Genomic DNA, 13,833 nt, shown 5'->3' with positions numbered 1-13,833 from the left:
TTCCAGTCATTGGCAGCAGAGAACTGGAAGGAAAGGCGACCAAAAGAGGAATTGGCTTTGGGGGTGACCAGTGAGATATACCTGCTGGAGCGCGTGCTACGAGTGGGTGCTGCTATGGTGACCAGTGAGCTGAGATAAGGCAGGGCTTTACCTAGCAGAGACTTGTAGATAACCTGTAGCCAGTGCGTACAGGTCGCAGTGGTGGGTAGTGTATGGGGTTTTGGTGACAAAATGGATGGCACTGTGATAGACTGCATCCAGTTTGTTGAGGAGAGTTTTGGAGGCTATTTTATAGATGACATTGCCGAAGTCAAGGATCGGTAGGATGGTCAGTTTACGAGGGTATGTTTGGCAGCATGAGTGAAGGATGCTTTGTTGCGATATAGGAAGCCGATTCTAGATTTAATTTTGGATTGGAGATGCTTAATGTGAGTCTGGAAGGAGAGTTTACAGTCTAACCAGACACCCTCATAGAGACTGCCAGAGGTCCGGACAACAGGCCCTCCGATTTGACACACTGAACTCTATCAGAGAAGTAGTTGGTAAACCAGTTGAGGCAATAATTTGAGAAACCAAGGCTGTTGAGTCTGCCAATATGAATGTGGTGATTGACAGTCGAAAGCCTTGGTCAGGTTGATGAATACGGCTGCACAGTAATGTCTCTTATCGATGGCGGTTATGATATCGTTTAGGACCTTGAGAGGGGCTGAGGTGCACCCATGACCAGCTCTGAAACCAGAATGCATAGCGGAGAAGGTACGGTGGGATTCGAAATGGTCGGTAATCTGTTTGTTAACTTGGCTCTCGAAGACAGGGTAGGATAGATATAGGTCTGTAGCAGTTTGGGTCTAGAGTGTCACCCCCTTTGAAGAGGGGGATGAACGCGGCAACTTTCCAATCTTTGGGAATCTCAGACGATACGAAAGAGAGGTTGAACAGGCTAGTAATAGGGGTTGCAACAATTTCGGCAGATCATTTTAGAAAGAGAGGGTCCAGATTGTCTAGCCCGGGTGATTTGTAGGGGTCCAGATTTTGCAGCTCTTTCAGAACATCAGCTATCAGGATTTGTGTGAAGGAGAAATGGTGGGGGCTTTGGCGGGTTGCTGTGGAGGGTGCCAGGCAGTTGACCGGGGTAGGGGTAGCCAGGTGGAAAGCATGGCCAGCCGTAGAGAAATGCTTATTGAAATTCTCAATTATAGTGGATTTATCGGTGGTAACAGTGTTTCCTAGCCTCAGAGCAGTGGGCAGCTGGGAGGAGGTGCTCTTATTCTCCATGGACTTTACAGTGTCCCAGAACTTTTTTGAGTTTGTACTACAGGATGCAAATTTCTGTTTGAAAAAGCTAGCCTAAGCTTTCCTAACTGCCTGTGGATATTTGTTCCTAACTTCCCTGAAAAGTTGCATATCACGAAGGCTATTCGATGCTAATGCAGAATGCCACAGGATGTTTTTGTGCTGGTCAAGGGTAGACAGGTCTGGACTGAACCATGGACTATATCTATTCCTAGTTCAATTTTTTTTGAATGGAGCATGCTTATTTAAGATGGTAAGGAAGACACTTTTAAAGAATAACCAGGCATCCTCTACTGACGGGATGAGGTCAATGTCATTCCAGGATACCCCGGCCAGGTCGATTAGAAAGGCAGAAGAAGTGTTTTAGGGAGCGTTTGACAGTGATGAGGGGTGGTCGTTTGATCGCAGACCCATTACGGATGCAGGCAATGAGGCAGTGATCGCTGAGATCTTGATTGAAAACAGCAGAGGTGTATTTGGAGGACGAGTTAGTTAGGATGATATTTATGAGGATGCCTGTGTTTACGGATTTGGGGTTGTACCTGGTAGGTTCATTGATCATTTGTGTGAGATTGAGGGCATCAAGCTTAGATTGTAGGATGGCCGGGGTGTTAAGCATGTCCCAGTTTAGGTCACCTAGCAGCACGAGCTCAGAAGATAGATGGGGGGCAATCAATTCACATATGGTAGCGAGGGCACAGCTGGGGGCTGAGGGTGGTCTATAGCAAGCGGCCACGGTGAGAGACTTGTTTCTGGAAAGGTGAATTTTTAGAAGTAGAAGCTTGAATTGTTTGGGTACAGACCTGGATAGTAAGACAGAACTCTGCAGGCTGTCTTTACAGTAGATTGCAATACCGCCACCTTTGGCAGTTCTATCTTGGCGGAAAATGTTATAGTTAGGGATGGAGATTTCAGGGTTTTTGGTGGTTTTCCTAAGCCAGGATTCAGACACAGCTAAGACATCCGGGTTGGCAGAGTGTGCTAAAGCAGTGAGTAAAACAAACTTAGGGAGTCGGCTTCTAATGTTAACATGCATGAAACCAAGGCTTTTTCGGTTACAGAAGTCAACAAATGAGAGCACCTGGGGAGTGGGAGTGGAGCTAGGCACTGCAGGACCTGGATTAACCTTTACATCACCAGAGGAACAGAGGAGAAGTAGGATAAGGGTACGGCTAAAGGCTATACGAACTGGCCGTCCAGCACGTTCGGAACAGAGAGTAAAAGGAGCAGGTTTCTGGGAACGATAGCATAGATTCAAGGCATAGTGTACAGACAAAGGTAAGGTAGGTTGTGAGTACATTGGAGGTAAACCTAGGCATTGAGTAATGATGAGAGAGATATAGACTCTAGAGATGTTTAAACCAGGTTATGTCATCACATATGCAGGAGGTGGAACAACATGGTTGGTTAAGGCATATTGAGCAGGGCTAGAGGCTCTACAGTGAAATAAGACTGTAATCACTAACCAGGACAGTAATGGACGAGGCATATTGATATTAGAGAGAGGCATGCGTAGCCAAGTGATCATATGGGTCCAGTGAGTGGTTGGGCTGGCTGGGGACACGGCGATTCAGACAGTTAGCAGGCCGGGGCTAACAAGCTAGCAGTTAGTAGGACGGGGCTAACAAGCTAGCAGTTAGCAGACCGGGGCTAGCAAGTTAGCAGAAGGGCCTTTGGGGGACGTCACGATGGCGCTAAGTCCTCCTGCGGTGACGTCGATAGACCAGTCGTGGATTAGTAGGGTCCAAGTAGCTCTAGATAGCTAGCAGGCCGCGGTTAGCAGAATGGGCCTTCAGCGGACGTCACGCCTGAGGGGCCTGTTGGAATCCTCGGGCAGATTATGTCGGTATTCCAGTCGTAGAGGATCGGCGAGGTTCCATGCCCCGTACCGGCAGTAGAAGGGGTCCGGATATTGTAGCCCGGGAGAGGGCTTCGGTGGTAGCCCAGGAGCCCTAGCCGATCTAGCTTCAGGCTAATTGGTGCTTGCTCCGGGATGGAAATGCTAGCCAGGAGTAGTCACCCGGGATTGGGGTTAGCTAGTTGCGAAGATCCAGATGAAAAGGTTCAGAGTTTGCGGTAGGAATCTGGGGATATGGAGAGAAAATTAGGTCCGTTATGCTCTGGTTTGAGTCACCTTGTACGAACTGGTGAGAGCCTTCCGAGCTAAAGGTTAGCTGATGACCGCTAGCAGTGGTTTGCTGACTGATAGCTGGTAGCTAGTTAGCTAGCTAGCTTCAGTTGAGGGATTCCAGATCTGAAGTAAATAGAAATACTTTAGAAAAAAAACAGATCCACGCCACATTGGGTGACAGTATTTAGAAGTTGAGGTTTAGGACAATATTTTAAAAAGATATGCGAAGAAAAAGATAGAAAAAGATATACAAGGGACACGAGAGGACAAAGACGTCTGACTGCTACGCCATCTTGGAAGAATGTTTAGGTACGAAAGCTAAGTCATTGTCTTATAGTTTTCCATGGTGTATCTTGGGTCATGAGTAAGCAAGTGTATCACTCATCAAGAGAAAAGAGGGAAGAATACAATTATACACAAAGACATTTAGAGAAAACCAAAATAAAGTGATTGAGGTTCAGCAACAGAGGACGAGAGAAAGATAAAGATATATTCTGAGAAATGCTGGGTAAACAGCGAGAGGAAGCGAGAGAGAATGAGAGAGCGAGGAAGCAGAGTCTGGGGTCAGGATGTTCAGTTTCTCAGGAAGGAAGTGTCCAGCCTTCTCAGTACCCAGATTAATGAGATCATCCATCATGGCGCCTGCCTCGGCCTGCACGCCAGCATGCCTCTCTGTTTCTCTTCCCTCTACGCCCATCCTGCCTCCCTCTGCCCAGCCTGCCTCATCTGCCCAGCCTGCCTCATCTACCCAGCCTGCCTCCCTCTATCCAGCCACCCTCATCTGCCCAGCCTGCCTCCTTAGCCTCAGCTCTGCCCCGCAGCCAGCTGCACTGTCTGGAGCTCTGTCACTTACAATAAGACGGAGCATTGTCCTGTGACTGTCCACACACAGGGCCTACTGAAATGACACCCCATTTTTTGGCCAAAAGTAGTCCACTGTATGGGGAATAGGGTGCAATTTGGGACACAGACGTCCTGTCCTGTACATGGAGCAGGGAGTGAGCAGCAGAGCACACAGAAGCAGCAGGGAGGAAACCCCCCGCCCAGCCCAGACACTGGCTGACCAGACTGGTTAGACTTGATGTGCTTTCTCCACTTTCAGAATCAGAATCACCTTTATTCACCAGGTACATTTACACATAATCAGAACTTTACTTGGTGATATGGTGCTACTAGTGATAGACAACATTTAGAGACAGAATACAGGCGACTGAGTTTATACGAAGTTTACATGCATTATATACAACTAGGTAGAGTGAGCATAGCGCTATAAGAGAATGAGCAGATGTATACATATACAGTGGCTATACGGTTGATATACAGTGGATGTACACATTTACAGTATCAGTATGAATATATCTAAATGCAGAGAGATGGACAGAGTGCAATGCCGTTATTTTAGTGCAGTTATTTTATGTACAGTTCAGAGATGGCTTGATGCGGTGTGCAGCATAGTGTGTCCTTTATTGTCCACAGTCCTTTAGTCTCTATGCGCCAGTCCAGGGGAAGAAAATATGTGGCGGGAGATTTTGGTGAAGAGTGACCTGAACCGCCTGCCAGAGGTGACTTTTTGGAGTAGGGGGTGACCGGGGTGGGAGGAGTCGGCGATGATCTTCCCTGCACGCTTCCTTGTCCTGGAGGGCAGGTGGCAGCCTATGACCCGCTATGCAGAACGGACAATGTGTTGCAGTTTGCCCTTACAGTGGGCAGACCCAGACGGTGATGGAGGAGGTGAGGATGGACTCAACGATTGATGTGTAAAACCGGATCAGGATTGCCTTGGCGATTATTTAAAAAGTTCAGCTGCCGCAGGTAGTAACGTCCACTGTTGTGTCTTCTTGGCGACCGCTGTGATGTTGTCTGAGGTTGTGGGAGATGATGTTCCCCAGGAATTTGAATGATTCAGTCCTGCTAACAGCTGAGCCAGCGATCTCGAGGGGGAGAGATGGTGGGGGGCTGTTCAACTGAAGATCATATGGAATGTTGCTATGGAATGTTCCAGTGACAGCTTATTATGAATTCAGGTTATGTCCCTGGATGGAGGTCTTGGGAAACATACTGTACAAGACCCATTTCAGAAATGTATAATGTATCACTTCTATTTCCAAATCTGGGCTGGCATTAGATGAGAGAGGCTGCTGACAAATGCATTCCTGCACACATGGATAATGAAATGGATGGATCATGTTGTCATTTTCTATTGATTAGATCTTATGTCGAGGGGTGTTTAGTATCAGGAAGTTAGGGCTACCAGTTTGAACAGATAAAATGAAGATTTCTTTCAGTGGAACATTTGTTTCTGCTTAGCAGGCATCAAAAAAGGGCTATATTTAGAATGTGGATAAAGTCAAACAGGATGTGTCAATTAAGGAAACGTTGTGAGATCGCAGCAGGAGAACGAGGTCCTGTTGAAAAGTGAACAATGAGAATGAACCCCTGCCCTCGCCCACCCAAAACCCTTTCAGACAGGCAGCTGAAAGAGGCAGTGAAGGAAGGCAGTCACATCTACAAAGCTCCTTGCAGCCCCCAGCCCTCCTCACCACTGTTTGTCTTCAAGCTTTACCTGTTACAGCTGGGCCCTCCATTGTCAATACTCACTGCCTCTCTATGCATGACTGGCACCCATTTACCAACTCATTATATTAATAGATGGCCTAAAAACCTCATCCAGGGTGTGTGTGTGTGTGTGTGTGTGTGTGTGTGTGTGTGTGTGTGTGTGTGTGTGTGTGTGTGTGCGCACGCGTGCAAGCAGCACATACACCAACAGTAGACCTACATGGCTCCCAGGGAGGTAAATCACTGTGGTTGAGCCAGGCTGTCAGTTTGATAATCTGAAAGCCTCATGGACGTCTCTGTCCTACCCTGCACCTGGAGAGACCAGGGTCAGTCCTCTGGGCTTAGTCTGCCTGTCAGCGTTCCCCACTAATGGAGAGCAACAGCAACACCAGAATGTAAAAACACAGTCAATCGAATTTGTTGTAAATGCATCTCATGGTTGAGTAGGAAGAGTTAGTTTCTCACATGCATTAGCCTGGAGTTGAAGCGTCAGCAGGAAGCTCATCTTGCAGTGTGCATGTTGCAAGGATGGGAGTGGGTGTTTTGATTCTTCAGATGTGGATCTGGAAGTTAAAGCAAATCTCTTTAAAGGGCCCACAGATTAAATCACGTTAACCTCATAGCCATGGGAAGTAGGGGTAGGGGTGCTGACGGTGCTGCAGCACCCCCTGAAAAATCAGAATTTAAAAAAGTATCAACAAAAAATATATCCATCTGCAACGCCAGCGCGGGCAAAAAGAGTTGTCCAGCCCCACCCCCAAACTACTTCCCCCGGCTATGGTTAACCTTAAGAATGCTGACAGACAGACAGACAGACAGACAGACAGACAGACAGACAGACAGACACAGAGACAGACAGACAGACAGACACAGACAGACAGACACAGACAGACACAGACAGACACAGACAGACAGACAGACAGACAGAGTAGTTATCATGGTGGGAAAACTGTTGCTATCTCCAGGCATGAAATTCAGTTTTAACCTTTAACTTTTAGACAGTCTTCGACTCAAGTAATAATATTAAGCAGTAATAAGCATTAATGTGAAAGTATCAAATACATAAATGGTTGAGCCACTTGCCTTCAATCCTTTTGGAAGTTGAATGTGAATTGAAACTATAAGGAGTCAGGAGTCAGGCAAAATGATAATCCTGTGTCCTTGGATGGGGTCCAAAATGTAGAATTCAATCAACATCATTTCTCCTCAAGGACATCTCCATTGCTCAAGGACTTCCTCCCTATGAAGTCCAGTCAGTGTGCCTCTCAGACTGGGATGGATGACCCTGAATCCTAGCTAGGCCCTTGGCCTTCATGCAGGCCTAATGTACTGTACTCATTCATTATCCTGGTGAGAGATGACTGCCATGTTAAAGACTGCCACGGGGTAGATCACTGCCATAACCACAGCCTGTGTCCATGCTGGGTGTCCTGGAGCCTGCAGACCTAGTATCCGGCTGGCGGCTACCATCCTCCCATCCTCCTCCCCAGACACAAGCCTCAGAACTCTGCCAAGTCAGCTGCCATGTTGACTTTGGACTGGACTGAAGGACAAGAGAGAAGGAGACCGGCTTCCGAAGCACACAGCTGTCTGTCTGTAGGTCTACCTGTCTGTAGGTCTGTGTCTGTCAGTCTGTAAGTAGGTCTGTCTAAGGTTTCAGATTTTCATAGGTCTCAGTGTGCCAGATGCGTCAACCACCTGGCCTCTCTCAGAGTTACGCCCAGAGTGTGTACACAGGGTAGTAAGGATGAGAGGAAAGCCAGGCAGCAGGAAGGAGGATTTAAGTGGGTTGGCCGTAGGAAAACCGCGGGGAGAATCGGAGGCGACAAAGCCCCCAGTGTTAGCTACAAACCCAGGAGATAGTGGAGCGTAGATTCAGCAGTAGACAGAGGCTGAAGCCCGGTTCAAACACACTACAGTCACGGCTCCAGGGTCTGGAATCAAATGAGACTGAGTGTGGAAGACAATTAGGCTCCCGTCCCTCGATACAATCTGCAGAACCAGGGCATATGCCTCTGCTGTGTTGGATCACTAAGCACTAAGATCCCTAGAGTTTGTAGTTAAAAGCAAATTATGGGAGCTGTAGCTTCAGGGCTGTCTGGGCTATAGAAGAGAGTGTTTGTGTGTGTGGTTCTGGCAGCAGTGTTGTAGTGGGTGTTTTGTACAAGTGCAAAGGCTGAAGACAGACGGGCTGAAGTTTCCCTCCTCCAGGCGTTGGTTGCTAGCTGGTCTAACAGAGCTTCACCTGGTCCATGACTCACCCCAGTAGGAGACCAGGGGAGGCTGTCACTACGCCTTATACCCCCAGTCAGAAAACCTACAGTCATGACCTGTACCGTCACTAGAAGTCTGAGCTCATATGGAGCTGAGTGACCGTGCTTTGAAATGTGTAATCTTGTGATATTTTCTCTGCTCATCTTCCTCTGCACAGAAGAACCTGGTTGCAAGTCAGTGAGGGCATTCTCCCCCTCTTTCCTCCCTCACACCACCCTCCCTCACACCCTAGGCTGGCCTGCTTTGTTCCCATCTGGCTCAGCTAACAGTTAATCCTGGCCAGTCATCACAGCCCAGAGCTCCTGACCAGACATAAAGGCTGGGGAGGTCGGACAGCATTCCACCACAGAGCCCCCTCTCCACTCTGTGCAGTGGGACAGAAGGTCTCAACATGGCATCCATGAGTGAAGTGACCGACCTCTTGTTGGCCCTGTCTTTTTGATTGAGCCTACACGGAGTGCCATATTGGCGGGGTTTGCACTTTTGGTACTATTCCCTTGGTTCCATTGCACCAGGCAAGCTCAATCAAACTCAGTTAAAGTATTTCACATAAAGCAAATACTACTTGAACCCAGTTGTGTGTTGTAGACCATTTTCACACATGACAGGACAGGTCAGGATGGGACTGACTGCATGTGTGTCCTGCTGTGAACCGATGGCTCGTGAACACCAGCCGTCAATGATGACTTGGCTGACTGGGACCAGGGACCAGGCTGCTGTTACTAGCAGTGTGGTTGACCTCACCTTCTCTCCTCTCCTCTCTATCTGTGGACAGCGCCCCCGGCCTGGGCTTTCACTCCTGCCTCCCTCCACTGCCCTCCATTGTCAGCCTCGCTGGCTCTGTGGCAGGATTTCTGTTCCATATGAACGCTCCCATCATCACTTGGGCTAAAACAGGAGCCTGCAGTGTGTTAAAATGCAACGCCAAGCAGATGTGCTTGACATTGCCATGGACATTCCAAGGACCTAAAGCTCTGTAACCATAGAAAGGAATGCGTGACCCTGTATGATTGTTGCCAGCCCGCTCATAGCCCTCTGATGCTGCTGAAGTGAAAGCACAAGACCACGTTAGGGCCCTCATCCCTCGTCTTGTGGGGCATTTGAGCAAAATGAGAGTCTGTGAAAGACAAATATCACGTGACAAGTAAGGAGAGTGTTTTTCCTCACATTCGCCGGGTTTAATAACAGCTTCTCTGGTGAGGAACTTCCCAGTGGCGCACGCTTCAGTGGTTTTCTCGGTGGAAATAGTCTTCATTTACGCATTCATGTACCTCACCGCGGGAATGATTGTTTCAGTCTTCCTATGATGGCCCCGAGGAGGATGTCTCAGAGCACTTTAAGAGTGCCACCCTGGTGTTTGAAGGACACGGTATTATTTGACCATAATCAGCAGTGAGGAAAATAACAGGATATTGCAAACAGAGAGATAAGTGAGACTGTGAGAGAACCCAAGCTGAAGGGAAGGATTGTTGATAACGATGCTCTAGGGATGAGGAGGTTTCTCTGACGGAGGCCCATTGCGCCACCTGTGGTCTCGAGGCTGCATCATGGGAAAAGACCTAGCAATATAGGCTCTCCCACAAATGCCTGGCGGGGGATAGGCCGAGAATAGAGCAATATATAACAACAAGGTGGGATGAAGTTCAATTTAATCTCTGGCATTTCGGGATTAGTCCTTAGATCATAAACTTCCCCACTCCCGCTGCACAAATATTTATTGGTTTGTTAAATGGTTCCCTGTGCTTCTTTCTGGGTAAGAGTAAACAGCTGTGGTCTGGTAATCTCTCCATTTGGCGCTCTCTGCTTTTCTAACTGGTTTTATGACAGTAGTACAGACCCTGTCACATGGGGTGACTCAAGGCTCATCAGCACCATCTTGTGTAATGACTCTGCAACACAAGCTTTTAACATCCAATCAAAGTTTCAAATCAAATCATTATCGGGATGCTCTCAGGCTTTCATTTACAAATTGTTGCGTTAGACTTTCAAATGAAACTCCTGAGGGACGAAGAGGATGTGATTACACTTGTAGGATGGATATGTATCAATCTCATCTCTCTCTCTCCCTGTAGGTGGGAGGCGTGGGGTGGTGTTGGGAGCATGGCTGAACCACGCCATGAGAGCACCAGCAGCCTGCAGAGGAAGAAGCCTCCATGGCTCAGACTGGACATTCCCACCGCTCAGGCGTCCCTGGACGAGCCACCCACCTTTGTTCAGGTGCAGCACACACACACACACACTCTCTCTCTCTCTCTCTCTCTCTTTATCCCTATTGTTCACTCTTTATTTTTCTCTCTTTCACTCTCTTTCTTTTTCTCTCTCTCTCTCTCTCACTCTCTCTCACTCTCTCTCACTCTCTCTCTCTCTCTCTCTCTCTCTGCGTGCCTTTCCTTGTATCCCACACTTCTTCTCTGGGTCTTTGTCTTCATTCTTCTCCCTGCTTTCTCAGTCTCTCCCACAGTGTTGTGTTGTGGTCTGTTGTAACTGTATGTGAATCTCTGTGAATCTCCCCCCCCCCCCCCCCCCCCACTGCAGCCGGTGAAGCGCCAGGGTTTCCTCCGCAGTATCAGCATGCCAGTGGAGCCCTCCCACCTCCGGTCCCCGCCTCGCGACCTCTCTGACCCCCGCCGGCCGCCCCTGCTACGCCAGTCCTCCATCACACAGACCATCAAGAGGTAAGGGGAGCATATCAACACTCTGGAGCTACTGAAGGACACCTTGATTGGTTAGATCATGTTTGTGACATGGAATCGTACGACCTTCATGGGATTTGGTGCTGAGCAGTGGGCCCACTGAAAATATTTGATTATGAACTTGTCATGATGGTGTGAAATAAGCATGTTATATCCAGATCTGTAAGTCATGGATGGCATGTTTTTGACCAGTTTGTGTTACTGTAGGCTACTTGTGTGATGCCAGTAACAAGGCATGAGAGCATACTGTCTGTTTCTCTGCCTCATTCCCCCCACCCACTTCAGTTTGGCGGTTTGATTGCATATTGATTTTTTACCAGACTTCTGTATTTGTTTGACAGGACAGACTGGTATTTGTAGGTGTTTGTGGTGTGTTTTATCAAAGTGCCTGTCTGGGTCTGCAGATGAGCTCATATTACAGTGTATAAAAGTTGAAATAACTGTGGCTGTGATTGTGTGCATTGATTCTTCAACAGTCTAAATGAATGAGTTGGGAAACCCTCTGCATGCCTGGTTCGTTGTCTGGTCAGTGTGTATGATTCTAATGCATGTTCAAACTTGATTTCCCTTCACAATTACAATGCTTGAAAAGCTTTACTCCTTTTTGCACTATATCTGTCTTTATCGCTTTTCTAGATGCTGTTTCTTGCTCACCACCTCTTCTTCTCTCCTTCTCTTTCCTTCTCTTTCTTGCCCTGCCCTGTCCTCCACCTCTCACCTTCCTACCCTCTCCCCCTGTCCCCTTCCCTGTCCTCCACCTCTCACCTTCCTACCCTCTCCCCCTGTCCCCTGCCCTGTCCTCCACCTCTCACCTTCCTACCCTCTCCCCCTGCCCCCTTCCCTGTCCTCCTCCTCCTCCTCTCACCTTCCTACCCTCTCCCCCTGTCCCCTGCCCTGCCCTGTCCTCCTCCTCTCACCTTCCTACCCTCTCCCCCTGTCCCCTGCCCTGTCCTCCTCCTCTCACCTTCCTACCCTCTCCCCCTGCCCCCTTCCCTGTCCTCCTCCTCCTCCTCTCACCTTCCTACCCTCTCCCCCTGTCCCCTGCCCTGTCCTCCTCCTCTCACCTTCCTATCCTCTCCCCCTGTCCCCTGCCCTGTCCTCCACCTCTCACCTTCCGCCGCTCTCCCCCTGCCCCCTTCCCTGTCCTCCTCCTCCTCCTCTCACCTTCCTACCCTGTCCCCCTGTCCCCTGCCCTGTCCTCCTCCTCTCACCTTCCTACCCTCTCCCCCTGTCCCCTGCCCTGTCCTCCTCCTCTCACCTTCCTACCCTCTCCCCCTGTCCCCTGCCCTGTCCTCCTCCTCTCACCTTCCTACCCTCTCCCCCTGTCCCCTGCCCTGTCCTCCTCCTCTCACCTTCCTACCCTCTCCCCCTGCCCCCTTCCCTGTCCTCCTCCTCCTCCTCCTCCTCTCACCTTCCTACCCTCTCCCCCTGTCCCCTACCCTGTCCTCCTCCTCTCACCTTCCTACCCTGTCCCCCTGTCCCCTGCCCTGTCCTCCTCCTCCTCTCACCTTCCTACCCTCTCCCCCTGTCCCCTGCCCTGTCCTCCTCCTCTCACCTTCCTACCCTCTCCCCCTGCCCCCTTCCCTGTCCTCCTCCTCCTCCTCTCACCTTCCTACCCTCTCCCCCTGTCCCCTGCCCTGTCCTCCTCCTTCTCTCACCTTCCTACCCTCTCCCCCTGTCCCCTGCCCTGTCCTCCTCCTCCTCTCACCTTCCTACCCTCTCCCCCTGTCCCCTGCCCTGTCCTCCTCCTCCTCTCACCTTCCTACCCTCTCCCCCTGCCCGTCTCCAGCAGCAGGAGGGTGCACTTTGAGCGGATTAACACAGTGCCCGTTAAGGGTCAGCGGGCATCTCGCCGCGGCCCCAGGAAGCATCACTCTCTCTCCAGAACCCTGCTCAGGTACTGCAGGCCAGAGGTCAGAGGTCAGACTGGGCCTACAGTACACTGGCCAATGAGGACAGCACTTCCTGTCTGATTACATTACATTAACATACAGTGTGCAACCATGGGAAGCCAGAACATCTTGTGATGGATAGCATATTGACACAGGTTTAGCTAAGTGTTTACCCCACCAATGTTTGTGTCCTAGGTCATGTTGGTGGTGGCTCAGATCTGGAGAGTACAAAGAGTATGAAGTTCAGAACAGAGAGAATTATCAAGAGAGTGCAGGCTCTCTGTAAGATAGAATACTGCATCAGACATAAAGACACAGCTTGAATGAACTGTCTTCCATTGCCTATAGCTATAAGCCTCTTCATGGGTGCTGTTGATTTTCTCTCTGTGCTATGACTGGTGTTGTTATATGACTCACCACATTGACACATCTGACTCACACTGAATTGGTCATAATAAAGGGGCCTAACACAGGGACCTGCCATTTTCCTGGAATACACAACAACCAACACATTCCGTTGTGGTCAGACCAAAGACTAAGCAACAATAATGTCGCCTCAGACTTTATGACCATAGAATACATGTCCACTGATTTGATGTTACAGTCACTAAAAAACCATAATTGCGTTTGAGTCTTAAAATAACCTGAGCTGCTCTTTAAACTAAGCCATTCTGGTTAGTTTGTGTATTACGGCAGGGTTGGGTTAGCGTGGCCTTCTGCAGCACCTGATTAGATTACTGGCAGAGGCAGAGAACATTGTATTGTGATCCTTATTGAATGTACAGATTATATGATTCAATAGAAAACAACAGCTCACGGAAAAAAAGAGGCAGAGAGAGAGAGAGAGGGGCAGAGGGAGAGAGTTTGCTTTTGAGAAAGGCCGCCAAAGGCAGACTTGGCTCTTAAGAGAAGACAGGCTATGTGCACACTGCCCACAAAATGAGATGGAAACTGAGCTGCACTTCCTAACCTCCTGCCAAATGTATGACCATAT

General features: G+C 49.1%; 1 protein-coding gene across 4 annotated transcripts in view; it reads left to right on the top strand.

The window, feature by feature from the left end:
- Nucleotides 1-13,833, top strand: part of LOC115198901 (inactive rhomboid protein 1-like) — a 44,765-nt gene that overhangs the window by 18,598 nt on the left and 12,334 nt on the right. For 3 of the 4 annotated variants that reach the window (XM_029761302.1, XM_029761312.1, XM_029761329.1), the window contains exons 2-4: nucleotides 10,327-10,471; nucleotides 10,790-10,929; nucleotides 12,737-12,844. In XM_029761302.1, the coding sequence (XP_029617162.1) occupies nucleotides 10,355-10,471; nucleotides 10,790-10,929; nucleotides 12,737-12,844 (365 nt within the window). In that variant the 5' untranslated portion in view covers nucleotides 10,327-10,354. The remainder of the gene's footprint in view (nucleotides 1-10,326; nucleotides 10,472-10,789; nucleotides 10,930-12,736; nucleotides 12,845-13,833) is intronic. The other variant, XM_029761321.1, reaches the window with a different exon arrangement.

This window comes from Salmo trutta, chromosome 1, assembly GCF_901001165.1.
Source record: "Salmo trutta chromosome 1, fSalTru1.1, whole genome shotgun sequence".
Classification (NCBI taxonomy): domain Eukaryota; kingdom Metazoa; phylum Chordata; class Actinopteri; order Salmoniformes; family Salmonidae; genus Salmo; species Salmo trutta.
This window is presented reverse-complemented; position numbering and strand designations above follow the sequence as displayed.